This window comes from Parasteatoda tepidariorum, chromosome 6 (assembly GCF_982258835.1).
Source record: "Parasteatoda tepidariorum strain Cologne lab strain chromosome 6, Ptep-v5.0, whole genome shotgun sequence".
Classification (NCBI taxonomy): Eukaryota; Metazoa; Arthropoda; class Arachnida; order Araneae; family Theridiidae; genus Parasteatoda; species Parasteatoda tepidariorum.
In genome coordinates this window covers 13912279-13940245 of record NC_141760.1, presented here as the reverse complement: position 1 = coordinate 13940245, position 27967 = coordinate 13912279, and the positions used below count along the sequence as shown (strand labels likewise).

The 27967-nt window shown below is 29.9% G+C and overlaps 2 protein-coding genes across 2 annotated transcripts in view; both read right to left on the bottom strand.

Moving 5' to 3' along the window:
• Positions 1–2152: 2152 nt before the first annotated feature.
• On the bottom strand, positions 2153–3058 carry LOC147807571 (general transcription factor II-I repeat domain-containing protein 2-like). The gene is made up of 2 exons (XM_087166692.1): positions 2654–3058; positions 2153–2530 (listed from the first exon to the last, which is right to left on the bottom strand). The coding sequence occupies exons 1-2, from the start codon at positions 3056–3058 to the stop codon at positions 2153–2155; spliced, it is 783 nt and encodes a 260-aa protein (XP_087022818.1).
• A 1227-nt stretch (positions 3059–4285) lies between these two features.
• The window catches only part of LOC122273883 (uncharacterized), an 87071-nt gene continuing 63389 nt past the window's right edge, over positions 4286–27967 (bottom strand). Inside the window, exon 2 of the mRNA XM_087166572.1 lies at positions 4286–6903. Within this exon, the coding sequence (XP_087022698.1) occupies positions 4507–6174 (1668 nt within the window). The 5' untranslated portion in view covers positions 6175–6903 and the 3' untranslated portion in view covers positions 4286–4506. The remainder of the gene's footprint in view (positions 6904–27967) is intronic.

Here is a 27967-nt window from a genome sequence, read left to right as displayed (position 1 = left end):
ACAAGCATTCTTGTACATGTCTCAAATTTAAAAAAAAATATATTTTTTTAAAATAAAGGTGATCATTATTTACCCCAGAAAAAGAGTGATCGTGAATTACCCCGGGTCACCCTATTTAAAATATATAATAAAAATTATGCTGAAATAAATATTACGTAATCAATACAAATCTTGATGAGAGGTAACATTCTGCATCAAATAACTTTAATAACCATTTAGAATTTTATAACTATCAAACAATCAGCTGAGTATTTGGAAAAAATAGAATCATTTGGGAGAGATTAATTGCTTAATATTATATGAAGATAAAATGCCATCTTTAATTAACAATTTTTTAAATATAAGGCCTGGCTACTTTATGACATCTGGTGTATATACGACTGATATATTTTTATTTACAATTATTTAAATGATAAAATTTTTAAATTGATGATTTTTTTTTTAAAGTTTTGGAATATTTGTTCATATTATGACATTTGCCTTTAAAATAATTGTTATATTATTCATCATATCTCTGACGGTAATTTTCTCTATCTGTTACGAACTAGCCACTCCCTCTATTGGAGATCCTCCAAAGCAACAATAAAACGCAACCGTAACTTTTGACACTGAGAACTGTTCTATGTTGATTCAGTCGAGGAGCAACCGCTCTGTTTAAAAATGGATACCTCTACTTTTTAATTTTACATTTGTATAAAAGATATACTTTAATAAATTTTCCTATTATTTCCTTATATCATTAGAGTCTCAAAGAGAAGAAGGTACTATTTACTTTCAGGAACATACGGCCAGACCCTTAGTAAAGAAGTAGCGGAATTAAGGAAGAGGTATGCTTTTACCTAAATCAGGGGTCTCCAAACTACGGCCCGAGGGCCACATCCGGCCCGCGGACAGATTTTGCCCGGCCCTCGGAGAGCTAGCATACTTGAAAACTCCTTTTAGAGAACATATTTTTTATAGCAAATTAAATTTGGTTTACTGAAGTGTTCTAATTTTATGTTGAATAATTATTAATATGACATCTACATTGATATGGTCATGGGCTAACTACTCATAACATTGTTGTAGGCTTATTGTTATTGTTTTTGTGATAAGTTGGATAAAGAAACACAGAATTGTAATGAGTAAATACATGTATAATATGCAGAAAATTTAACTACAGTATAAAATAACTAACAAATTATTGAAATGAATCCAACTAACATTTTATACATTTTAAATAAAAACATAACTTATAACAAGCATAATGACATATGAAATACTAATGAGATTTATGTAATTGAGATTTTCCACTGACAATAGTTTGTAGTTGTGGACTAATTTTACTTGTACCAATTATTAAAAGAGATTTAAGATGCTCATCAGTTAATTTAGATCTGTAAACATTTTTTGTGTACTTCATTTTGGAGAAGGTCTTCTCACACAAATAAGTAGTACCAAAAACAGAAAACAGCCCACGAGCAAATTTATGCAAATTATCAAATTGTGTCAGTGGAAGACTCTTATAAAATTCCAACAAAGATGAGTTTTGATATTTGTTCTTAATTATATCACTGCACTGTAGATCAATCATTTCCATTTGAAGTTCCGGGGCTAGGGTTTCAATGTCAGTATCAAAAGGATTCTGAAAAATCTTAATTTGATTCGCAATGGCATCAAAGTCCGAGAAACGAGTATCAAAATTTATTTTCAAAGCACTCAAAGTTTCGATTGCAAAATCGATAGGAAACTCAGTCTCAGTGGTGTGGCTGAATATTTCACATGTTTTAAAATGGGAAAAACATTTACTTCGTAGTTGTGATTGAAACAGTATCAATTTCTTCCGGAATGATTTGATATTAGTGTATAAATCAGGAAGATGCTGGTTTTCTCCTTGCAATCTCAAATTCAGTTCGTTCACATGTTTTGTCAAATCAACATAGAATGCTAACTTCCACAGCCATGCGTTGTTTTGTAATTCAAAAAGAGGGCAATGCTTTTCATTCAAAAAAATTTCGATCACTGCTCGAAGTTCAAAAAAGCGCTGAAGGACTTTCCCACAATTAAGCCAACGTACGGCAGTATGATAAGGTAAGTCATTTTCTCCAATCTCTGCAATAAATTGTCGGAATTGTCGGTGATTCAGCCCAAAAGATCTGATAAAATTAACAGTTTATATGACTGGTTTCAGAACTTCCGACATATCCAAACATTTTCCGCACAAAGACTGTTGATGAATGATACAATGTAAGACTAATGGTTTTGAACCACCGTCATTTTCTACAGCCTTTGACACAAGAGCGACCACTCCTTTATCTTTCCCACTCATGTTTTTGCCTCCATCAATTGTAATACATTTCAAGTTTTTCCATCGAAGGTTCTTTTGATTAATGGCCATTTCCACTCCTTTAAAAATATCTGTACCAGTAGTTGTGCCATGAATACTATACATATCAAGAAATTCTTCATGCACTTCATAGCTTTTATCTACTCCTCGAATATAAATCAACACCTGAGCAGTATCTGACACATCCGTTGACTCATCCAAGGCCTAAGAAAACCACTCAACATGTCCATTTTTGTCGAACAGTTGAGAGGATATATTTTCAGCGATGTTTTCTACCCTTCGAGCCACAGTGTTTGCTGACATACTGACAGTTTTTAATAAATTTACCTTTTCAGAGCACATTTCTTCGGCTACTGCAATTATGAATTCTTTGATCATTTCTCCATCGGTGAATGGTTTTCCACGTTTTGCAATTTCAAGAGCCACACGAAAGCTGGCACGAGTTGCAGCCTCTTGTTCAGTTTTGAGTTTTGTAAATGAAGATTGCTGCGATTTCAATCCGCGCTTCATAGCTTCGAATTTTTCTGTCCGCAAACTTCCTGTATATTTTGAGTAATTTTGAAAATGTTTTGTTTCATAATGACGCTTAATGTTATATTCTTTGAGAACGGCTATGCTTTCATTGCAAATCAAGCATAGCGCCTTGTTACTGGACTCAATTACGAAATACTGAATGCTCCACTGATCTTTGAATTTTCTGCATTCACTATCAATTTTTCGCTTCTTTTCCATACTACTAAATCACACACAAAAGCAACAAATCAAAATACTGTTACAAAGATGTCTTGAACTTAACCACGCACAAACACGTTTTAAGGAGGTACGCACTATTTTATTTCACAACAGTGTCATAGGAACTGACTTGTGGTTGCGCCACTAGCCTTCTTATATATTCCAATTACTGCCATCTAGAAGTGAGTGGAAGACACCAGAACTTTCTTGAACCAACGAGATTATTTTGTACGTGCTATTAGCGCCATCTGTTAGCGATAGAAGGTATTACCTATTTCCGCTTGTGTCCACCAGATTTCGTGTCACGTTACTCCTCATGGCTCGTATTCTGCGACTAATCTAGAAATTACAGATAATGACAGGAAAATTAATAATATGCAATGTTGCCGTTTTGCGGACTTTAGTCCGATTTGCAGCCTTTTTTAAACGTTGCGTACTTTTTCGGACTTTTTTTTTCATCAGTGGACTATTTCACTTTTTACCACCGGCAACAATGATAATATGGTTTTGGCCCTCGGAACTTACTGGAGTAATCAGTGTGGCCCTAAGGCTGGAAAGTTTGGAGACCCCTGACCTAAATAATACTTTATTGGATTTATATCACAAAGGAAGTTATCTCTTTTTTAATACTATCAATGGCAGAGGCAGCCAATAATAGTCATTTCTAGCTTATTTTGAACAATAGGAATGTATTGATTTATGCTTATCTGAGCTGAGAAGTTTATTGCATACAATTTCATTTTAAGTTTTTAGAAAAAAGGAAAATTTTTCTCAATGGTTTTAGCTATTGATAATATGCTATATTATTAATAAAATGTTATTGATAATATGTTAAATATTCAAAATGTGAATAAGCATAAGAATGATGTAGCATAATCTTCTTGATCCTTGTTTAAAATAAAAGTATTTTTAATTAAATTTTAGTAATATTTCTATGTTTGTGTGCAGCTTTATGATATCCATAATAATAAAATATCTAAATTCATAATGATAATACTTAGTTCCTTTTGCTCATTTATGCAACTCAGTTAGATAAACGAAACTTAACATCTTTTTCATTTGCCCAGTAAAAGAGTGATTCAAATTTAATTACTCAATGCCATCTATTTTTAATTCTTTCATAAAAAAATTTATTTAAAAATAGCAGCGAAAATTGAAAGCAATCACAGTTAATAAAGCTGTAAATCTAACATGGGTGTAAGTTAAGGGTGAGTTCAGAAACCCCCAGAAAAGTAACAAAGTGTATTTATTACATATATTTAGTACTTATTACATATACTGCACAGATAAGGTATTTCACAAGTATGAACATAACTGTGCTTAGTCAGATAACTTTTGCAAGAAAAACTCTTTACATGCAGCAACAAGAATACGGATATTCACCAGTGTGAACAAGACTGTGTTTAGACAGATAACTTATCTGCAAAAAAACTTTTGTTGAATATACGTTAAGAGTAAGGTTTCTCAATAGTATGAACACGACTGTGTTTAGTTAGATAACTTTCTCGTGAAAAACTCTTGTTGCATATACTACAAGAATAAGGTTTCTCACCAGTGTGAACACGACTATGTTTAGTCAGTTCACTTTTTTGCGAAAAACTCTTATTGCATATACTACAAGAATAAGGTTTCTCACCAGTGTGAACACGACTGTGTTCAGTCAGATGACCTTTTTGCGAAAAACTTTTGTTGCATATACTACAAGAATGAGGTTTCTCACCAGTGTGAACGTGACTGTGTACAGTCAAATTACTTTTATGCGAAAAACTCTCGTTGCATATACTACAAGAATAAGGTTTCTCACCAGTGTGAACATGACTGTGTGCAGTTAGTTGACTTTTTTGCGAAAAACTTTTGTTGCATATACTACAAGAATAAGGTTTCTCACCAGTGTGAACACGACTGTGAACAGTCAGATAACTCTTTTGCGAAAAACTTTTGTTGCATATACTACAAGAATGAGGTTTCTCACCAGTGTGAACGCGACTGTGTACAGTCAGATTACTTTTATGCGAAAAACTCTCGTTGCATATACTACAAGAATAAGGTTTCTCACCAGTGTGAACACGACTGTGTTCAGCCAGATGACTTTTTTGCGAAAAACTTTTGTTGCATATACTACAAGAATAAGGTTTCTCATCAGTGTGAACAAGACTGTGTGCAGTTAGTTGACTTTTTTGCGAAAAACTTTTGTTGCATATACTACAAGAATGAGGTTTCTCACCAGTTTGAACACGACTATGTTTAGTCAGATCACTTTTTTGCGAAAAACTCTTATTGCATATACTGCAAGAATAAGGTTTCTCACCAGTGTGAACTCGACTGTGATTATTCAGATAATTTTTTTGCGAAAAACTCTTGTTGCATATACTACAAGAATAAGGTTTCTCACCAGTGTGAACACGACTGTGTTTAGTCAGATGACTTTTTTGCGAAAAACTCTTGTAGCATATACTACAAGAATAAGGTTTCTCACCAGTGTGAACACGACTGTGTTCAGTTAGACGACTTTTTTGCGAAAAACTCTTGTTGCATATACTACAAGAATAAGGTTTCTCACCAGTGTGAACACGACTGTGTACAGTTAGAGAGAGTTTTTGCGAAAACCTTTTGTTGCACATACTACAAGAATAAGGTTTCTCACCAGTGTGAACACGACTGTGTTTAGTCAGATGACTTTTTTGCGAAAAACTCTTGTAGCATATACTACAAGAATAAGGTTTCTCACCAGTGTGAACACGACTGTGTTCAGTTAGACGACTTTTTTGCAAAAAACTCTTGTTGCATATACTACAAGAATAAGGTTTCTCACCAGTGTGAACACGACTGTGTACAGTTAGAGAGAGTTTTTGCGAAAACCTTTTGTTGCACATACTACAAGAATAAGGTTTCTCACCAGTGTGAACACGGCTGTGTTTAGTCAGATGACTTTTTTGCGAAAAACTCTTGCAGCATATACTACAAGAATAAGGTTTCTCACCAGTGTGAACACGACTGTGTTCAGTTAGACGACTTTTTTTCAAAAAACTCTTGTTGCATATACTACAAAAATAAGGTCTCTCACCAATGTGAGCAAGACCCTGTTCAGTTAGAAGACTTTGTTGTGAAAAACTCATATTACATAAACAACAAGAATAAAGTTTCTCAACAGTGTGAACAGAACTCTTCTTAGTCAGATGACTTTTGCATGAAAAAACTCTTACTATATACTAGAATAAGGTTTCTCACCAGTGTGAACACGATAGTGTTTAGTTAGATTACTTTTTTGTGAAAAACTCCTATTACATAACTACAAGAGTAATGTTTCTCAGCAGTATGAACATAACCGTGCGTAGTCAGATTACTTCTATGGGGAAAAGTCTTGTTATATATACTACAAGAATAAGATTTCACTCTTGTAGGAACACAACTATCCTTAGTCAGATAACTTTTAGAAGATATTTCCGTATGATGATCTGTGACGCCCACTAGATTCGCCAAGACGAGATTCAACTGAGGTCCTCTATTTAATACCAATAATTATATTTCTCCATTCATTGCCGATGTATTTTCGACAATCATTGTGGAAGTACTTAGAGCACATAAACTAAAATCAATTAATATATTTCGCACATATTGAAGCAAGATTTACTATTTAACATGATACACAAATTATTTCGAGCACATTTTTCCTGATTCAAATTTCCTAACTCATATAAGTTCGGATTATAGAGGCTCGGATTGTTTGGAATGAAGGATTGACAAGTTGATGTGTGTAGTATAGTGAGACGAGATCTTTGCTTAAGCTTATAGCTTTCTGATTCCATTAATAAGGCTCTGGCTTAAGCTAGAGAGACAGCAAATACCTTGTGACTTTACATGTTAAAAGCAGAATTGAGGAGTCTGCTTGGTGCAATACTTTTCTCCAGGCAACCACGATTCATGCCCCTGATTTTCTGCTCTTTTGGGAATGCCGTCTATATTTTTGTTTGCCAAGGTATTTGCCTTGGTCACCAAAATATAGGCCCGCTCTTTTCCGTTCTATCCTACAGTAAAGCTGCGTTCCAATATTCGCACCGGTAACACTGGTTACACGAAAGCAAACTAGTCACGTGACCTCAGTTCGCACCGTAATTTAGGAACGATCGGTGCGGTTAGGTCCAGTTCTGGTTGAGAACGATTCCAAACCGTAATGTTCCCAATCCTTAAGACGGGGAATATGCAACTTTTTCCCTCTTTCGCGGGAATACGTGATTCTAAGCAATGACGTCAGAATAAAATAGGTTTGTGCGCATGTACCTCTTCTGGAAAAGTCGCAGTATGTTGATATACAGCTTCGAAATCGCCATGCTTGAAACAACTATTTATGTCATTTTCATTAAGGTGGTCCTAAAGCCGTATACCTGTAATGTTAAAAATCGCCGAACAGTTACACAGATTAAATAGCGTACTAAGGGTCTCGAAATTTTTCACGACATTTAAAAATCTTGTTAGCCAGAACCTAAAATGTTTATTTTTGGAAAATTAGGTTGTGAATTATTTTTAAAAGCATATAAAAGTTTTGTTACATTTGATTTTGTAGTTCTGGTTCTGGAAATTAGATGGCGCTACAAGGCTACGAGAAATGCGAATTTACCGCTAGTGAGGACAATTTGCGAAAAAAAGCATAAAATACTTATTTATATTCTCATTAATTGCAAATTCTTTTTGTTTTAGGTATTAATACAGATTGTTAGCTTTATTCCAATAGCAGTTTTAAAACATTTTATTCAGTATTTAATTTGTTTAACTGTTCGGGAGAAAAGTCACTAATTAATAATTTTTCCAGCATCGAAAATCAGAATACTTTGTTTTTTCAGTTGTTTACGAACGCGTTTGAAAGAGAGTTATTCAGGATTTAGCCACTAGTATCAGCAATTTTAATGTTTACATTGATATCACGTAGCTTTCATTTATGTTGTTTCTTCACATTTAAATTCGAAATAAACTTGAAAGTTGAACCAAAGAAAAATCGTTGGAAATCTAGATGCAAAGGTGTTAAAACATCGTATTTCTTATGTTAAAACTTAGAGACATAAGAATAATTTAATCTACATACTCTGTTGAAATTTCTGGCAAATGTCTCAAAATAAAATTATCTGCTAGTTAGTTTTACTAATATTTATACGCTACTAAAATATTTCTATCAAAATCGTTATATTTTCTAAACGAATAAGAGCTCAATATTTTTTTGTTTTCTCAAGAATCGGAAGTTTAAAAAATTGTATTTAATGTTAGTACGTACACAAAAAATCAATTTCAATCTTGCATTATTTGGAAATTATTATTATCAAATAAAATAGATGATCCTGTTAATTAATGACCTATTATTAATAATTTTTTAAAAATATATATACGATTAAAGTGTTAAATTCACTTTTTGTGTATTAAGTGTTGATGGCACTGGAATTTGACTAACTGGAATTTCTCAAAAGAATTTTAAAATTTGCAAGCATTTTTTCTTCAAAAGCATCTACTAGAGTTTTGAGTACGGATAATTTAATTAAAAAATATAGCTTTACTTTTGAGTATTTTATTTATTCAAAAAGCAGTATTGTGATGGCAAATTTTGCAATTTGAGAGAACTAAAATTTACAAATTTTATAAATATGATCTTTCTTTTTTTTTCTTCTGAAAATAGCATGTTGAACTTTTGCAATTTATTTTAACTGCAACTAATTTTAACTAGAACCTGGTTACAGTGGTTTCACTCTTTTTATTTATTTGTTTATTTTATAACATAATTTAATGTTTATTATAATAATAAAGAGTTGTTACCTTATGCATACACATACATTTATTAATTTTTTGCCCATTTAAATTTTATTATATTTAAATTATATTATATAGATGAATATTGGAAAAAATTTAAGCAATTTTGCATTAATAAAACATGCTTAATTTATGATTATCATAACAAAAACAATCAAACGACAGTATGCCATGCTCCTGTATACATTCCTACTGCACCCTATTAAAAGAAATTTTCTACATAAGCAAGGTATACACACTTCCTTTGAAATAATGGCATTGAGTAGAGTACACACTGTGTGATTTTTGTGCCTTCAGCCCTTGGTTTTTCAAATTAACCATGTTTATGATTATAAAAAAATATTTGAAAGTATTTACATTTTTAAATGTAATATAGAAGATTTTTGTATAAGTATATCCTTCAAAATAAGTGACATTAAAGCAGTAGCATTTAATTGAATGTATTAAAAATTTATGATTATTCTGTTTGCGCTTTTGAAATTCGAATAATACTTTTATTTTCGTCCAACTAAGATTATTAAAACCCTTTTATATAAGATAGGTTAAATTTAATTATGTCAAATTATAATTTGAATACCTTCAGTTTGAAAGCCTTTGTTTTTTGTTAATATTAAAACATGCAGTCTTTAAATGTTGATTATTGCTTCAATTTTAAAATATCAGTTTTTAAAAGAAACACAATTGTCTAATAATGACTGATGTTTTATAGTTTTGCTAAATGGTAGAATAGAATTGTATTACCAGTGCTTTTGCAGATGACTTTTTTACCTTTTTTTTCATTCCATCTGATTAAGAAAATGTTTAAAAAAAGTTTATCTATTTTCGATAGTTTCGATTATATAACTTCAGTTTTATCCAGGATTGGCATGATTCTTTTTTTTCATGAGACATTCATTTGAGAAAAAAGAAAAATTTTAGTGCAGAATTTATCCCTATATTCACAGTGTTAAGTTTTTTTAAATTTTGATTTTATCAATATTAAAAGTCGTATCTAAAGTAACAAAAAGGAAAGAAATGTATGTAAATTATTTGATGTCAAAAATTAACTGATAAATGTAAAAAGATACTAGTATTTGTTAATAAAAGCTCCATGAAACCTTCAAATTGTACCATATATAAATAATAATGTTAAATAATTTGTTGTTTAATAACCATTATACATATTTAGTGTTGTTTATCTGATAGCAAAAACTTTAAAAATTCTGCAGCAGTTCGATCAAAGTCTAAGAGGTTTAAATTAACACTCTTTGCATTAGAATTCTGCAAATATTCTTTACTACTTTTTTCAAAATAATTTTATATAGTGATATGGTTGAATAAAATGACCAATCTAAATCCTGTAAAATTAGGGGTGCACAACCTTTTTCAGTGAAGGGCCACATGCACAACAGATTGACCAATGAAGGGCCGCATGCCAAAGTGTTTAGACCGACATATTGAAAGCAATTGTTGATAGTGATTGTTATATAAACATCATTGTTTATATAACACTAAATTCTTTTTGTCGGTTAACCTTGTAATTTCTTTGCAGAAAATAAAATACTTTAAAACGCTTAAAATTAGAAAATGCAAAACTGATTACTTAAGAAGGAAAACAGAATTTGAAAATCAGAATCAACAGAAAAAATTTAGATAAATTGAAATAATTAAAAAACTATGGAAAAATTGAAATTTTTTTTATCACATTACAAAATACAAAAGTCCATTTAAACATAAGTTTTAACGTTAAATTTTTTTTTTCATAGAATTAAATTTTAAATAAATAAATAGTCTAGTTATTAATATAAATTCAAGTTAAATTCTTTGATTTAAAGAAAGTTATAGGGTTAAAAATGATTAAAACTAAAACAAAGTGGAAAATAAGATTTAGCATTTATTAGGGAATGTACTTTAACTTTCAGACATTTTTATTTTAAATTAATAATAAGAGGCTGAGAGAGAGAAGAAAAAGAAACAAAGAAAACACATTAAATTTTAAGGAACTATATTCCTTAATAATAAAAAACTATTAAGATACTTGTTTACAACTTTTTATGACGAATATATTTTTAACATGACACTTACTATTTACAATTAATACACAATCAATTAACAATCAATAAAATTTACATTACTTTGCGAAACTTATCTTGATTTAATTTTTTATTCAGTTAAAATTTAATGATATACAAATCATTTCCCAGCATATAATCATAAATGATATAAAATGCTCCAAGAAGGTAGAAAATGGTTTAAAAAATTTCTTAATGGTTATACTGTAATTTGCAAAATTTTTGAATATTGTGATAATTTTATCTACTTGATCATGTGATATTTTTTGAGCCATTAAATGAAAATGTAATGATTGTATTTAAAGACTACTCCGTAATTTTGAACAGGCCAAATTCATTCTGGAAAACAGTCTTTCGACAGAAGCTGTTGTTGTGGGTAGTATTAAACTTAGAACAAATAACATCATCAGTTTTGGAATTTGTCCTTTCTGAGTTTTTAAATCGCGGAAATACAAATAGCGATGTGTTATTTTTTAATTGCTTGAATACGAATTGCTGTGTGTTACTTTTTAATTGCTTGAATACGAATTGCCATGTGTGATTTTTAAATTGCGTAAATAAAAAACTCGATGCTTGTTTTTCAAATCGCGTGAATACGAATCGTGTGGCTTTTAAATTGTGAAAGGACTACTCACAACATTTGAGTTAAAAATGCATGAATATGAATCGCGATATATAGTTTTTAAAACGCGTGCATATGAGTTGCGAGAAAAGTATCAACGGATGATATTTTAAACGCCAGAACACGAATTGCGATATGTGATTTTAAATCCCGTAAATACGAAACGCGATGGATTATTTTTAAATCTGGTTAATGTTAATACGAAATGCGATGCGCAATTTTCAGATAGCGTAAATGCAAATTACGATGTATGACTTTTAAATTACATGTGACAACAAAAAGAATAGGTTCGATGTGTGTTGTTAAACTTGCACATGTTCATGGGACTAAAGAATTATGCCGTGTTTTGAATTTTTTTTTTGCAAAACGGACCGCGTTTAATTTAAGCACGTCTCGTTTTTCCCCCCTGGGAAGGTGTTGATTTGGCTAAGGTACGCAATTACTTTTTAAGTTACGAAAAAAAATTAAACCTGAATCGAATTTCACGAGTTGTAATATTGTGTGAAAATATCAGGTATATTCTAAATCACAAATAAAAATGCAGCAATAACGGGAAAGAAGAAAAAACACGTTCGAAAAATCTCTTAAAAGATGCGTGTTAAAAACGGTACAACGCAAATGATAAAATCGGCACAAACAGAGCACGTAAAAAATAATTATTTTAATGCGCGATTCAAAACTCGCTTGCTGTCAAACCATAGTGTTAGAAATATCATAATCTTTTTAAATCACGGGGAAAACGTAATAACTACTGAAACAATAACCAAAATACTTTTATATTTCAGAATAAATTGGAGTAAATAAAATCCATCGAAATTTTATGTAATTTAAATGCGGGATTTGAAATTAAAATGTCCCAATAGCGTATAAAAAATATCGGTACTTTCAAAACCTTGTAGAAATGTGTAACAATAATTTCTAAAATAACGATTGAAAAATGATTTGATTTGCGATAACATCGTTACAAATAAGCCATGTCAAAAAATGGTTATCTAAATGAGCGATTCTTTACTCGCGATTCGTAATAATATCGTGCTAAAATATCGAAGTTTTAAAAACCGGGAGGAAATGTGCAGCAATAACTGTTGAAGAAAGGATCTAAAGTCATTTAGATTTTCCATGAAGTTTGCACAAATAAAGCGTTTCATAACTTTAAAAAATCGCTATTTCAGAAACTACTTGAAAATGGGTAGCAATAACTACCGAGAAGTCATTGGAATCGGCACATACGAAAAGCGTCAAAAGTGGTAATTAAATTTCGTAAATCGTAATAATGATGTATTAAAAATATTGGAATTTTTAAAACTATGCTGAAATCCGTAGCGTTAACCATCGAAAAACTACATTGATTGAGATTGGGTGCGTCAAAAACTTAAAAGTGTAAATTTAATTTTTTTTATTATTTTTCAAAAACAAATATTTAATTTTTTTCCCTTCATTTTGTTCAGATTGCGGCCGCGGGCCGCACATCGAGGGTTGGCGGGCCGCATTTGGCCCGCGGGCCGCAGGTTGAGCACCCCTACTGTAAATGTTATTATACAAATAGTGACGAAAGTTAGGTTTTGTGTTCTAACTACGAAATTCTTTTTCAGTCTTCCTGTTTTTATATAATTTAAAATTTTACTTCCTTTGACAATTTTTTTACGTTTTTATTTAAAAAAAATACTTTATTCTTTTAAATGTAACAAAAGTTTTAAATGTAACCACTAATTAAGAAATGCAGTCCAGAAATATAGTTGACTTTTTTTTTTTTTTGTATTAGCTCAATTGACCATCAGAAACATTTTATTAAAATTATTTGCCATGGTAGATTGTTTTTACCTCTTATTCAAAATATTTACCTTATTTTTACCCAAAATGATGAGTTAAATTAAAATGTTTTCCTTAAATTAAAGGAATTGAGACCAAAAATATATGTTATATGGTTATGAAAATCATATTTCTAATCTCATTTCTTAGGATGTACTTTTTATGTCTTGATCAAAGTTGTAACAATTGAACTGAAATTGTTTAAATTTTTTTTTTTTGATATTTAAATTGAATATTTTTTTCTTTCTTTTGTAAAATGATTATTTTTTAGCTTTGATGGATTCCCTCTCCATGAAATCTTCACTATATTAGGAAACTTGTCTCTATTTATATTTTTACCTTAGGTTATGCAATTTGGAACTAAAATTATAAATTTTATTTTGGTGTGTTTAATAACAGACTTAAATCACAAAATTTATTAAAAACATGTGGTGTAACTACCAATATGATTATTAAACATCGATTCACTACACACAGCCATGAACTTAATACAACTCTCATGGCTAAAGCTCAAAACCTGGTGACCTTAATCCAGCTCTCCTGGTCTTTCACAAATACAGAGGGGATGAATTGTGGCGTAACTACCACTACTAATAGGACATCGAAACCTATTTGATTGGTAAAACTAGAAGGCGTTTCTAAAATTCTGAAATCTATCAGGCTTTAATTTTTTTTCTGTCACAAAATTTATCAGTAATTAAAAATAATACATTTATTCCCAATATTGGTTCTGTTTTTTCGTTGATTAAAATGTTTAACATTAACAGATAGTTGTCTTTTAAAACATTCCATTCCATAATAAAATTCATTCCATATTCTACAATTGTAATTATCTAAAACTAATTGATATAAAGCATTAGTGTGTTTCATTGATATGTTGAATGCTCGTTTTGACTGGATGCTGCTCTTGCACATCCTAGCCACTATACACAAAGAGACGAGCTGATACTTCAAACCCGTATTACATTTATTCTCTCTGATATTTAATAGACCCTTTAATAAATCCTTAAAAATATAAGCCAAAAATTTACATAAATAATGACAATTTTTATTCTTGCACTAAAATTTAACAAATGTACTTGAAACAATTAAAAAGAAAGCAAAAGTAATGAAGAAATATTTTTAATGTAAACATCAATTAAATAATATCAGCTTACGAAATGTTCTTTTTATTTTTACAAACAGTATTAATATAACGGCCCTCACCTGCTCCAGGGTGTAGGGACTGCTGGATTGGGAATTGACAAGGCTACTGATTTGAATATTAGTAGTCGTAAACTCGAAACTGGGTTGGCTGTGCAATGACTGTTATAAAATAAATTAAAAATGTGGGCGGGATAGCCTGGTTGATGGGGCTCTTGACCAATACCTCCTAGATGGGATGTTCGTGAGAATTGGAGTTTGAATCCAGCCGGCAGAAGAATACCCATGTATAAAATGGTGACTGACGCATGTTAAATCTGTTGGGGTCACAAAGTCCTCCAAGTTCTCATAAGAAATACCTCTGGGTACTGATCCAGCAGTTCCCTTGTCTTCCGGCTTCGGTTCAAAATTACAAGGCTACCGAGTTAAACATTGGTAGTCGTGAACAATTGAGAATCGTAAAGAAAAAACAATTGAGAAGAAATTAGCAAAAAATCGTAAAAAATTGCAAATAAAATATATTCAAAATGAAATTTAAAAAAACTCTGTTAAATATATAGTGGCCCTTCCAGCATGCCAAATTTTTACTCTGTGCTTAAAATTTGTTTCTGTTGTAACTTTTTTCTATCGTTCAAAAAATGTGTGCAATAAAAGAAAGGTTCTACATTATAGTCTCATCACAATTAATATATTTAACAATAAAGTAATATCAAATTTTTAAAAAAATTTAATGTTAATACTCAACAATAAAAAATAATGACAGTTTACTTTAGGTGTACAGAAATAGAATTGAACTTATAAGGGCTCCACCAAGCTTAAATCCGGCCCTGTCATTTACTGATGAGATTTGAGATTAAACCTTACTAAACTGATGCCAAATGTTGATAATTACTTATTAAAGCATCAGGTTCATCCCTCCCTCTAAAAGCATTTATTTATTGCTTAGTTATTTTATATAACAGATAATAAATTTTAATTTGACTCGTTTTAATTTGAATTTAATTAATAAATGTATAAAATTAACATGTGTTTTTTCTTAAGTTTTTCACACTACACTTCTCTACAGTTAAAAATTTATATCTGTCACAGTAAGTAGCACTATACCAGCTGTCAAAAATACATTTGAAGTTGATGAATTTACAAAAAATTAATATCAGGTAAGCAGGGGTCTACGAGACAAAAAAGTTTGGGAACCAATGATCTAGGAGATAACGCAGCTTGTTTTGCCAATAGAATAATGGTTGCATTTAGAGCACTTTGGTTCTCAGAAGGAGTTCAAGATATTTAGTGGTGATTGTTCTATTTGCGGATAAAATGGTAATAAACTCTGCTGTGATCAAGGAACGATTTGTGTTGTCAATTAGCTCAGGAGCTCCGGAAGAGATACGAGTACTGTAGCTAGTCGGAAAGTAGTATAAATTTCGATCGCAATTTAATTCAGTTATTAATCTTTCGGTGATAAAAGAAAAGAGTTTTTTTTTTTTCATTGATAATTAATTCCGTTTTTATACTTAATCGAGATTTTGTACGTTATTGTATTTTTTATAAAAATTCGATACTTTTTTTTAAACATGAATATTAACTTCAAATCCACAATAAAAATATCTTTTTTACTTAATTTTTAGCAAACATTAGTACATTAGAAAACATCAAAGAACACCCAGAAAGTTTGAATAAAAATATCTTTTACAGAATTTAAATGAAAATAACTTGTGAGCTAGAGATTTTCTTAAAAAATTAAACACTAGAATTGGCAAAATTATTTTAGCTCGGAAGCTAAGGATACATAATATGTGATTAGCGTTGAAAACTCTAAAGCAGTCTTCTTAACCTTTTTGGTATAATGGACCCTTTTTAAAAAATTTTAAGAAGTCACAGACCACCCCCTGTAAAAAAATTATTGCAAAAATCATTAATTATTTTTACTTTACTTTATTTTCAATTGAAATAAAATTCGAAGGCTACTTTGTGTTTTTGAAAATGTTAAATTTTTTAATGGTTTGCGAATGTTCTTTTCCTCACATTATGGAGGATTGCTGGCATATCTAAGAGAAAAGAGCAAAGGGACGGCTCATAAAAAATGAGGGGTTGATAGAGGATTATAAAAATAACAAATCAGGCGTAATCAGGGGGTTGCCCTGCTGCTGCAAACTGAAAGTCGGTTGGTGGAGAATGTGAAAAATATGACAGGGATATTAGAGGGTCCGCACTGAATTTGGGGTATCTCAATCACCTAGTTTAGAATATGTATGTATTTTCATCTTTTAGAAGAAGAAAAAAAAAGATCAATGTTATTTAAATATTATTGATCCAATCGTCTTAAAAATAGTCGGCGAACCCCCAAAGTATGACGCATGGACCCCTAAGGGGTCCATGAACCACAGGTTAAGAAACCCTGCTCTAAAGCGTTACATGAAAAATTAATTTCCATTACAGATTATTTGCAAAAACCGTTTAATTTGGCAGTTTATAAATTCATTTTTGTTAAATTTGCTTTAATTTAACTTTTAAAAATAGTGTGTACACACAGATATATATATAAATATTTGGATTGTAATTTTTACAGCAGCAAATAGCATTATTAAAATTTATAATAAAATAATGCCACGTCAAAAATTTAAATGCATTTTTAGCGTGAATGAAATAAAATTTTATTTATTATCTTTACTTCATGTAGAAATTACGGCTTGAGCAAAATTTGATTTTGTATCTTTTATTCCGAAAAATCTAAATACATAATAAAAGATTTTCTCGGCTGTACGCAAGCTAGTTTCAATGAGTCATATGATTTTGTGAAATTAATAAAATACCAGCGTATGAACTTTTACTAACTGGGCATCCAAGGCCAAATTAAGTTTTTGCTCTACTTATGGTTAAAACGCAATTGTAATTATTTTTTAAATTTTTCTTTGAATAAAATGTTGCAGCTTTACACAGTGATTCTTAAGTAACTTTATCAATTTTAATTCGATTTAGTTTAAAATTTAACAGTGTATATTATACTGATGTAGTTCTTATAATACTTTGATATTTTTTATTGAACGATATGCGGTTTTCCTAAAGACATTTTCCATTGAATATATTACCAATTTGTAAAAAAATAATAATAGAAAATGCTCTTCATGCAAAATAAACATCAATAATAATAAACATCTTGTTCAATTTTTTGGTAAAGAAAATAGAAATTTGAAGAAGTTATGAGGCTTATAATTAGCAAATTAAACTTTTAAAAAAGAGCATTTTAGTCTATAATTTAATTTTAATCATTTTCAAGATATTGGTGCTCAGGGATAGGAGTCCTATCTTGTTCTCCACTAGTTAGTTACGCCACCGATTAGCATTGGAACTAAAAGACACAGAAACTTTAAGTTATATATCGATTTGAAAAATATTAGAAGTTCTAAATTATAAGGCTTTGCAAAAAATTTTGTACTTGACTTATTAAAACCCTAACACTCAATTATTAAGATAGTTTATCTAATTGTTTTTACAAAAATTATTATATTTTCTATTAAAGTTTTATTGGAAAAAAATTGTATAAAGAAAGAATCGTTGATTTATTGAAAACTTTCACGCGAATAATCTAAGTTCTAGGTACTTTTAGGTAGCTTTATGTTCAACACAGGAACGAAAAGAATATGAGCTTTGCTTGAGGTAAATTTCTTGGTAAGTAGCATCCTCGAGGTCAGAAGAAGTGGGGTGGAATGCCTGTAAAAAAACCTGTTTTTGAACAATAACACTGAGGGAGAAGTGTAAATTCCATTCATAGACGATGTGTAATTATGTCCCTATTCCCTGAAACTAGAAATTATTCTTTCAACCCATTTGCACAATAAATTTAATTTGAAACGAATTATCCTATTTTTGTTTAATTTGAATGTAACGTATGATTTATTTGACAAGTTGTAATAGAGTGTGTTAATAGCGTCCATTGGCTCACAATTAGATGATTAAATAACAAATATATAAGTGGTTGACGCGATTCCTTTAAATTATTCAGAAAAAAATTATAATTTCTTTAAGTTCTTTTAAGTTTTAGGAGCTCTAGCCGAAGCGATTACATTTCTACTTCCAACCTTAGCCTAATTAATCTATGTTTTCTATATATTTAGTAATAATCAGAACTGTGTTAGGTTTTGAACAACTTTTCAATCAAACTAATGAGTTATAAAATTTCTATAAGAGAATCCAAAAAAATAACTTAAAAATTTTAAATAAATAATTTACAACTTGAAAAATAAAGTAAATATCTTAAAAACAAGTAGGCTAAAAATGGGAAAATATATTTAATCAGATCTAAAATAAAAAATGTGGGGCGAATCGTTTTTAAAAATTGTGGAATAAATGTTCGCCGTTAATAGAAATATATTACGAAAGTGGTTTGTTCGAAGTGAGTGACTAACGTCTAAAAGAATAAATTTTTTTCTTTCATTTTTTTTTTTTTTTGACTACTTGTACTACATAGTTTATAAAATTAATAAATGAGAAACATAACTTTTCATTTCTTTTATTTTTGTAGAAACTGATATGCACTTAATTCGGTGTCAGTTTTTAAATTGAAAATTTAAGGGTACAATTACGCATTAAAAATTAAAAAAAAAACATAATTTCTATTCAACTTATGTGCACACTAGGTTTAAAAGTACAACTATAAATCAATTTAATTTTTTGATTACAAATCAGTGTATCAATTTTAAGAAAAACCAAAAACCTGTAAAGAAGAACTTTTTTAAAGAACTGATAACGTGTACGCTTTTGCATATTTTATCTGTCAAAAGACTTATATATGGCTTCTCGCAATCGGAATTCCTATCACTTTCCCTGTAGCTAGAGTTCAGAAATTTTATTAGATGATAATAAAAGTATTCTTCGTTTTCTGACCGTTACAATCAGAATCCTTCTCTCAGTTGATATTTATGGTAAATCGAAATTTAAGACCACACATTTAAGACAAGCTAAAATGCCCATATTGTATAATTATTTCAAAATGCCTCGAGCACAATTTATCTACATTCTGTTGTTAATTGAAATATAACCTATTTCCTTCATGAACGACCTATCAGATACAAAACTGAAAAAGAAAGAAATAAAATATTCTTTAAAAAAGTTTTTTTTTTTAAACCCAAGGAAATAATTCAATTTTTGGTACACAAAAAAACAGGGCGTACCACTTTCGTAAATAACTTTGATCTCCACCGAAAATCCCTCAACCATACTGATGATAAACTTCATCAAAGAACGTTCCTCGCATTTCTAATAATATATGTGGGAATTAAGTTTCTTATCTTACGAGGGTCAAAAATAGGCATTTATTCTACTTTTATGTCCACATGAAAATAAAATAGTATGAAATTAGAATGGTTTTTTATGATTAAACGAGGAAAATATTTTTTATTTAAGAAAAATCAGATTTTTTTCCTTTTAAAACAGTTTGATTACTTGAAATCTCTAAAACAGCCTCGTTGATTTGTTAATGACACCGACTGGAAAATATTAGTTTTATTAACCTAACTGATTTTAAGGGTTGAAAAACTTAATGATTTTTTGAGACAGTGTCCTCTTACTTTCTATTATTTGAATAAATTTTAAAAATTTTCCTTTTTGAAACTCATATAGAGTTCGATTGTTAACTTATGTATTTTTCATTTTTTTTCTTCTTTTTTTGAAAGGGTGATTATTTTAGATTAAAATATGAAACTCTTTTATAAAAAACCACAGGAAAAAAAGATGTTGAAGTTCACCACTTGTAATACTTGTGTACTTTTGTGATCAACAGATAGCCAACTAACTGAAAAATATGATTCTTTTTTTTCTTCCATATCTTAAAAATTACTTTTTACAGATATGTGTAATGTAATCCTAATTTATTGTGTAATTAAATTTTGTTTTAGAATTTTTTTTTTCTTCATCAAAATAAAGATGAATCTTATGAAATTTTGTCGATATGACTATGGCTTTAAAATTTTATTTAAATAACCCATATATCTTAGGAAAGGAGAGTGGTTACGGCATGAAACATAATTTTTTATGTAAATTTAATGTTATATAGCTTAGTTTAAAAAATGCATCATTTGTTATTTATGCATGCAAGCGATTTTTCAAAAATAATCTATTAAGGTATTAGAGCATATATACAATTACAAAAAATAACATTAAATTATTCATTTCAACCATTAAATGAACAAACTTGTGTTTTACATATTTATTACAAAAGCACCTAATAGATTTTTTTACATTTAATAACATTTTGTAAGGCTACTTTTTATTATATTCTTAAATTTAATTATATTCTATTAGGTTACTTAGGTGAAAAACTTATATTATTTATTAAATCTGTAACAAGGAAGTTTGATTAAAAAATATAAAAATATGTGTAATTGCCTGAAAAATTAAAGGGTAATTATTTCTCAAATGACATACATTTGGTCCTTAAGCCATAAATTTGTTGTCGAACAATGCTTAAAAGTAGTAGAACTAAAACCGCTTAAAAGAACTCTCTGTACATTTAAAAGACACTCTGTACTTAATATATTCCTTTACTTAACATGAGTACAAATACTTTTAAAGTTTATAACAAATGTTCAAAAAATAAATAAAAATTTATTGCATTGCATCATTTGGTTCATAAGATAGTTTTTTTCATTAAAAAGAAAGAAAATATAAGCAATTATCTACACAATCTATTTTAAAGAAATTTATTTTATAATTACCAAAGACTAAAATAATCAGCATATTTTATTCATTATGTGGTGCCCTAACACAAACATTAAGAAAAATATATTAGCATAAAGCTCTTTTTTCGTCAACTTTTATTTGCAAGATGCAATTTTATTTATTGTGCATTGTTGTAGGGAGAGCAAGATTCTGTGCAGATGCATGGTTCAGAGCAGTATTGACCATATGAAGTTTTTACGGTCCTAGGAAAAACCATGTTTTCGTATAGTTTTTTCACTCTATAAAAACGTAAGATTTCCCATAGTTTTTGTTGTTTTGTAAAATAAATCATTTTCTTATGGTTTTTACCATCTTCAGAACAAAGTCTTATTGTTTATTCCACTTTTGTGAACATCTCCTTGTATGTATCATTGGACACTATAACTTTATTGCAGCTGCACAATATACACAAAAACACTCAAATAGCAGAAAAGCTTTAATAAGCAGAATTTTTTTTAAAAAAACGAAGTATCAAAAAATTTTCTTTTCATGAAAGACTGATAAGGACATGCAAAAATATTAAATAATATTACCAATAAATTGAGTAGTTATTTATTCAATAAATGATACGTAGAAAGAAATCATATCTACAATATAGAAATCATATATTCCAATCAGTTATAAATAACAAACCACTACCTGTCAATAAACATGGGTTAACAATATTTACCTAATTTTTATAGGGAAAAAACAGAGATCTGAAGTAATGTACTACAAGTAGTGAAACTATGTACAATAATTGCTACTTTTTGTGTACTTTGTAGCATAATGTGTTTCTTCAAAAGAAAAAAAAAAAGAGTAGTGCAAAAAAAACAAACAGTAGTTTGTAGAAATTCCGCAATTATTTTTAACAATTACTTTATAGAATAGAAACGTTTGTTCTAAAGTTAAAAGATCCCTGTGGCTGCAGCTGAGCATAAACAAGAGTTATGTATTTATACTAGTCATTATGAATAAGAGATATCAATTTGACCATATATTCATGCCCAGACAATGTCAGCAATCAATTTAAACATATATTCAAGTGTGAATGTTCACTTATGAAAAACATTGAAGTTATTTCAAAGGAGATAAACATATTTCCAATGTATTTAATTTCTTAAGCACATAAAATTGCAAATATTAGATAACTTCCTCGCATTTTTCAAACTGAATATTTGTTGTCGAATAAAGCATAAAAAATTGTTGTTTTAGGATAATGTTTTAGAATAACAAACTGGTTCATGCAAACATGAATAAATAATTACTAATAATTTATGGTGTTTCAGCTCATATTTTATTAAAAATCATTTTAAACTTAAGTGTAAATTAAATTCTCCAGTTAAATTCATTTCATTTATTAATCTAAGATTATTTGTTTTACGATACTAGAAGTCGTTCTTTACATATTTACATCAATATACATCATTGCGATACATTGATTTATTTGCATCTAGAAACTGTTAAAAGGTAGAATAGCTCTTTTTGAGGTAGCCAATCAACTATGAGTTAGAATCTTTTTGGGAAAGGCTAAACTAGATCTTAGCCTGAGGCGGGGTGTGATTTTCAGCGCCATCTAGTTTTCAAGTTTGAGGCTAGAATCCACTTTAGGACCGCCTTAAACAAAAGAAGAGAATCTGCTAATTTCCTTGGTTGGAGTATCGACACATTAATTTAATAAAGAGTTCGTGAGTGATGCTAGGTAAGTCTAATTTTCTTAAGAGTACTGATGGTTCTTTTCGCGCCAAACTGTGAAGTTTTAACGCTTTTACTTTTGTTAGTTTTTCCTTTAAAAACCTTTCACAGATAGATACTAAGTGAAATTACGTTCAATATGTAAATAAACAGTTATGATAGGTATGTTGAATTATTAAAAATATATGTTCTTAGTAGTTATAGCTTTGGCTCCGTTACGAATATTATATTAAGTTATAGAATTTTTTATTTATATTACTTTATAAATTTTTATTGAATTTGAATTGTACTGTTATTAAGTATCCTTCCATTAACAGTCATATGCATAATTCATGTCATTGAGCAGCTCTAATGCGACGTAAATAAAGTACCTATTAATTATTAATCTCTTCTTAACAAAATATCGTGCATGACTTTAGTTTTCGGCATTATTTTTTCTAATCAGTTAATAATATAAACAATTGTATCTATTAATTTAATTTTAGTTGCATGGAGAAAAATTTTTAATAAACAATACATTTCTAGTGACAAAATATATAACATCTTACATCAGGCACATCTTAGTTTTAAAACACCTTTCAATTTCACAATGTATAGAAATAGATAATTTAATATTTGTTGTTACTATTATTTTTTGTTTTGTTGCTACAGAAGGAATTATGGTACTTATGTATTTTAGGTGCAATAAATAAGTAACAATTATAACACAAATAATTAACAGTAGTAATTATTTGTGGTGTTTAATTAAATGTGGATAATGGGAAGCATAATAGAAAGATTGTGGTAATAGTGGTTTTCTGACTCCAAAGATTGATAATTAACAATATAATCCTTTTTAAAAATTGTTTCTAACAAAATATTCTTCAGTTTCCTTAGTGTCAAAAATATTTAAATTTTAATGTTATCAAATGTTATTAAAATTGTTTAAAAATCGTGATTTATCCTAAATCGGTTCCTTATAGTAAGTACCTACCTAATTAAACATAGAATTTCTAGTAAATAAAGTTTGAGTACATTTATTCGTTAAACAGATACCCCTTCCATTGAATGCTTATGGCCTCACTTTCTTTTTTTTAAATTTTCAGCTACATTTATGCAGACAGCTTTCTATTTGATGAATGAGATGATTTTTCTACTGTAAAGAGAATTCTTATCCAGAAACTAATTTTGATATCTAAATTATGGACAGTGGCTAAGCTGAACTAAATATCACATGGCATCTTCAGTGAAATCACCAGTGCAATTAAGACAATGACAAAGGCTAGTAATAGATCATCAAGCAAGGTTTTAACTGATCTTCCAAGTAACCTCCCTAGACCAGCGGCTGCTACTAACTATCATTTATCATAGGTTTCATAATATTTTACAATGCTCTACATTATTTATGGACATCTTAAGTCTTTCTTTTCTTTTTGAAAAAAAGAGCTGTGATAATAGACTGTAATTTATTGTACTTAAGGATTTTCATTTCTTAATATTTTGAAATTTCTGTTACCTTTATATTTTTCAAACAATTGATTAAAATATATATATATATATATATATATATATAAAACCTGTATTCATGAAAATGTCTTTGATAAATTACATTTTTTTGTAAAATAATCTCCATGCTTAAAATATTTTAGTATTATGCATTAAAATTTTGTGAAATATTATATTTAATCATATTTTATAAAAAATAAAAAAATGCATTGATGTCTTAATCAATTTTGTGTTAAAATAGTGGTCACATACAAGGGCGCCGGCAGCGGGGTGCAAGGGGGTGCACTTGCACCCCCCTGGCTTTTTTTAAACTAATAAAGAGTATAAAAAAATTTTATTAAAAATATTTTTATTCAAAAGCAAATAGTCAAGCAATTATTGATTCATAACAATTAAAAATTGTTTAATCAAACAAGAATTGTAATCGTCTTGTTAGCTGTCCAAATCATTTTATAACATTTTCAATGAATTCTGAGTCATCTTTGATTCTTTTCTTATGCACACTGAGCAAGCGCAAACTATTTAATCTGTCGTGAGACATTGTAGTACCGATTCCATGTTTTCGTGCGTCGCATTGTACTAAAAGTATGTTCAATAGTGCACGTAGTAGCTTAAAGAGTTAGGCCAATTTTGATTGCCTCTGCTACAGCTGGATAAAACGGTGTGGGGCCTCAATATCTAAATCGATGTATTTGAGGGATTCATAAGAATTTTCTCTATTCCTCCACATTTCGGATCACGTAAATTCATAATTTTTTTAAAATATCTTGTTAACAATGAAGAAATGTACAGGTATAGGACAAAATAATAGGAACATCTGTGAAAGAATGGAGTCGTTCTCGACCGTCCAATAAGCGGCGGGCACGTGTCGCAAGAATGTGACACCTAGTGGTGAGGAAAGACAAGGTATCTGTCTAGCATTTGGCAGTGCGAGATTTGCAAGAGAAAAATCTATTTCTAGCAAAACGAGATTATGTCCGACCTCTCTGACCGTAAAAGAGGCATGATAATCGGAGCTCGCCTGGCTGAAGCGTCCGTGTTCAGAACAGCGAACCTTGTCCTTGTAGGTGTTTCAAGGACCACTGAATCAAGGACTCTGTCGGCGTACACAAAGTTGGGTAAGGTGTCTTCGGCGAGGCACAACAGAGGCAGGAAGTCGAAGTTGTCAGACTGTGATAGACGGGTGTTGAAGAGGATAGTCACTCGAAAAATCAAGACTACACTGCCGGTGATAACATTCGAGATGAATACCCACCTTCAGAACCCTGTATCCATGAAAATTATTCAACGGGAGTTGCATGCTGCTAACATTCATGGCAGAGTATTCCTAAACCGTTAGTTTCAGCGCGGAATGCTTTGAAGAGCTACAGTGGTGCCAAGACCACCTAAAATGGACACAACTGCAATGGGAACAAGTCATCTGATCTGATGAATCCTCTTTTGCACTATTCCAAACCACCTGATGTGTGTTCGTGTGACGAACGCCGGCAGAAGCATTTCATGTTGACTGCCTGGTTCCAACCGTGAAACATGGAGGTGGTTCAGTGATGGTGTGGGGCGCTATATCTGCCCGTGGTGGGGCCTCTCGTTTTCTTAAGGGGGTGGTCAAAGGAGACCATTACCAAAGCAGTCTTGCAGATCATCTTCATCCTATGCTTCATACTCTCTTTCCGGGAGAACGTCCTGTGTTCCAAGATGACAACGCCCCTGTTCACACGTCTCACTGTGTTCAAACATGGCTAAATGAGCGTAATTATGAAGTGGACCATCTAACGTGGTGTCCTCAGTCCCCTGATCTCAATATCATTGAGCCTTTGTGGGGTTTTTTGGAGAAAAAAGTCCGTGCTCGGTTTCCTCCTCACGCACACTCTCTGAACTCGAGACAGCCCTGCAAGAGGAATGGCTGCAAATTCCAATGAACTTTGTTCAAGACCTTTATTTGTCAATCTCACGTCGAATGCAAGCTGTCATTCAGGCCAAAGTGGCCCAACTCCTTATTAATAAAATATTTTCATTTTTTCACACGTGTTGCTATTATTTTGTCCTATACCTGAATCTTGAAAAAAATTAATACACGAAAGTATATGCAATAACAAAAAAACGTAATAATAGAATATTAAAAAAAATGGGGGGTGGTAGTTTGTTAGACGGTTGCACCCCCTTTTATACTATTCTGCCGGCGCCCTTGGTCACATATAGTAGTAACTTAAACTAATTTCTTTGTCTGTGAAAATCATTGACTATTTTAACAATGCTCATTCGAAATTGCTGTAAAATTTATGCAAATATTTAAAAAATTAGATGAACAGTAAAGACATATTGAACACTTGTTGAATTTAGTTGCATACAACAACGAGCCAGTTGCCCAGCACATTGCAGGTTCAAGTGAATTTGTTTTGTATGCATGCCTGTGCTTGATTGTATTCAGTTTTATATTATTTTAAAAACAAATGATCATGGATTTTATTCGTTTATTTGACATGCTGCGCTATTGATTTGAATTCTTTTTCTTAGTTGCTTGAAATTCACATAATTTGATATTCTACATAGCAAAATTTTTTCCTCGTTTTATCTGGTACATATGTTTTTTTAAAAACAAATAGGATTAATTTGTTTTGACATGCTTTAATGCATTGAAATTCACTTAATTTGATTTTAACTGTATATAGCAAATGTTTACCTCATTTTTTTATCTTGTATAATTTTTACAAATCATCCAAATCCAAAAAATATCCATTTGATTTTTCTACTATGCCTATCAGTCAGCTTACTAAAAGGCATATAATATATTAATTATTAGTCGAAGGGGAAAAATGCTATAGGGATAAAAAATTTTTACAATTATATTTGGCAGATCAAGTTAATTACTGCTAGTTTCTTATTTCCCTAGGTGTAGATAATTTTTTTTTTTTTTGGTCTGTATGCATTATTCAAGTGTTCTATGTTTGATCCGAGTATGAGACCAGAAAAAAATTCAAGTTTTCTTAATACCCTTGATTCATAAAGTTATTGTTTTAATTGTACTATTTTTAATTATTGATTTCAATTCAATAAGTTATTGATTATTATTTCTTCAAAGCTTTGAGGTTTAAGTAAAGTTATTTCACCTGTGCATATTACAAAATGTTTAAGTTTATTATATTGTTTATAAAATAAGAGATCTCAGATGTGCTTTGAAATCAGTCCCCATTGATAATAATTGCAATTACTAAAATATATAATAATTTATTAAATTGTTATTATTTACATAATTAATTGTTATAGTCGACAGTAGCATTATTTAAACTTCATTTACAAATTCAAATTTATTCTGTTTCAAGTATTGAATAAATTTGTTAATTTTTATTTTCTGTTCTTTATGAGGATATAAGATTTTTTCTTCAGTAATATTATTAAAATTGTATTTCCAAAATTCTGTTTTCATCTAGTTTTCAATATTTATTTTAACTGCATTTTATGGTTCAGAATATTTTATGAAAAAGTATATTTACATTGTTTAGCAATTATCTTTTTTTATAATTATAGTATTACATGCTTTATAATAGTTTCATAATCCACAGTGGGTATTGAATATTGTTTTAGTGCTTTTGAAATAAAAATTATTTAGTTAAAAAATTAGGG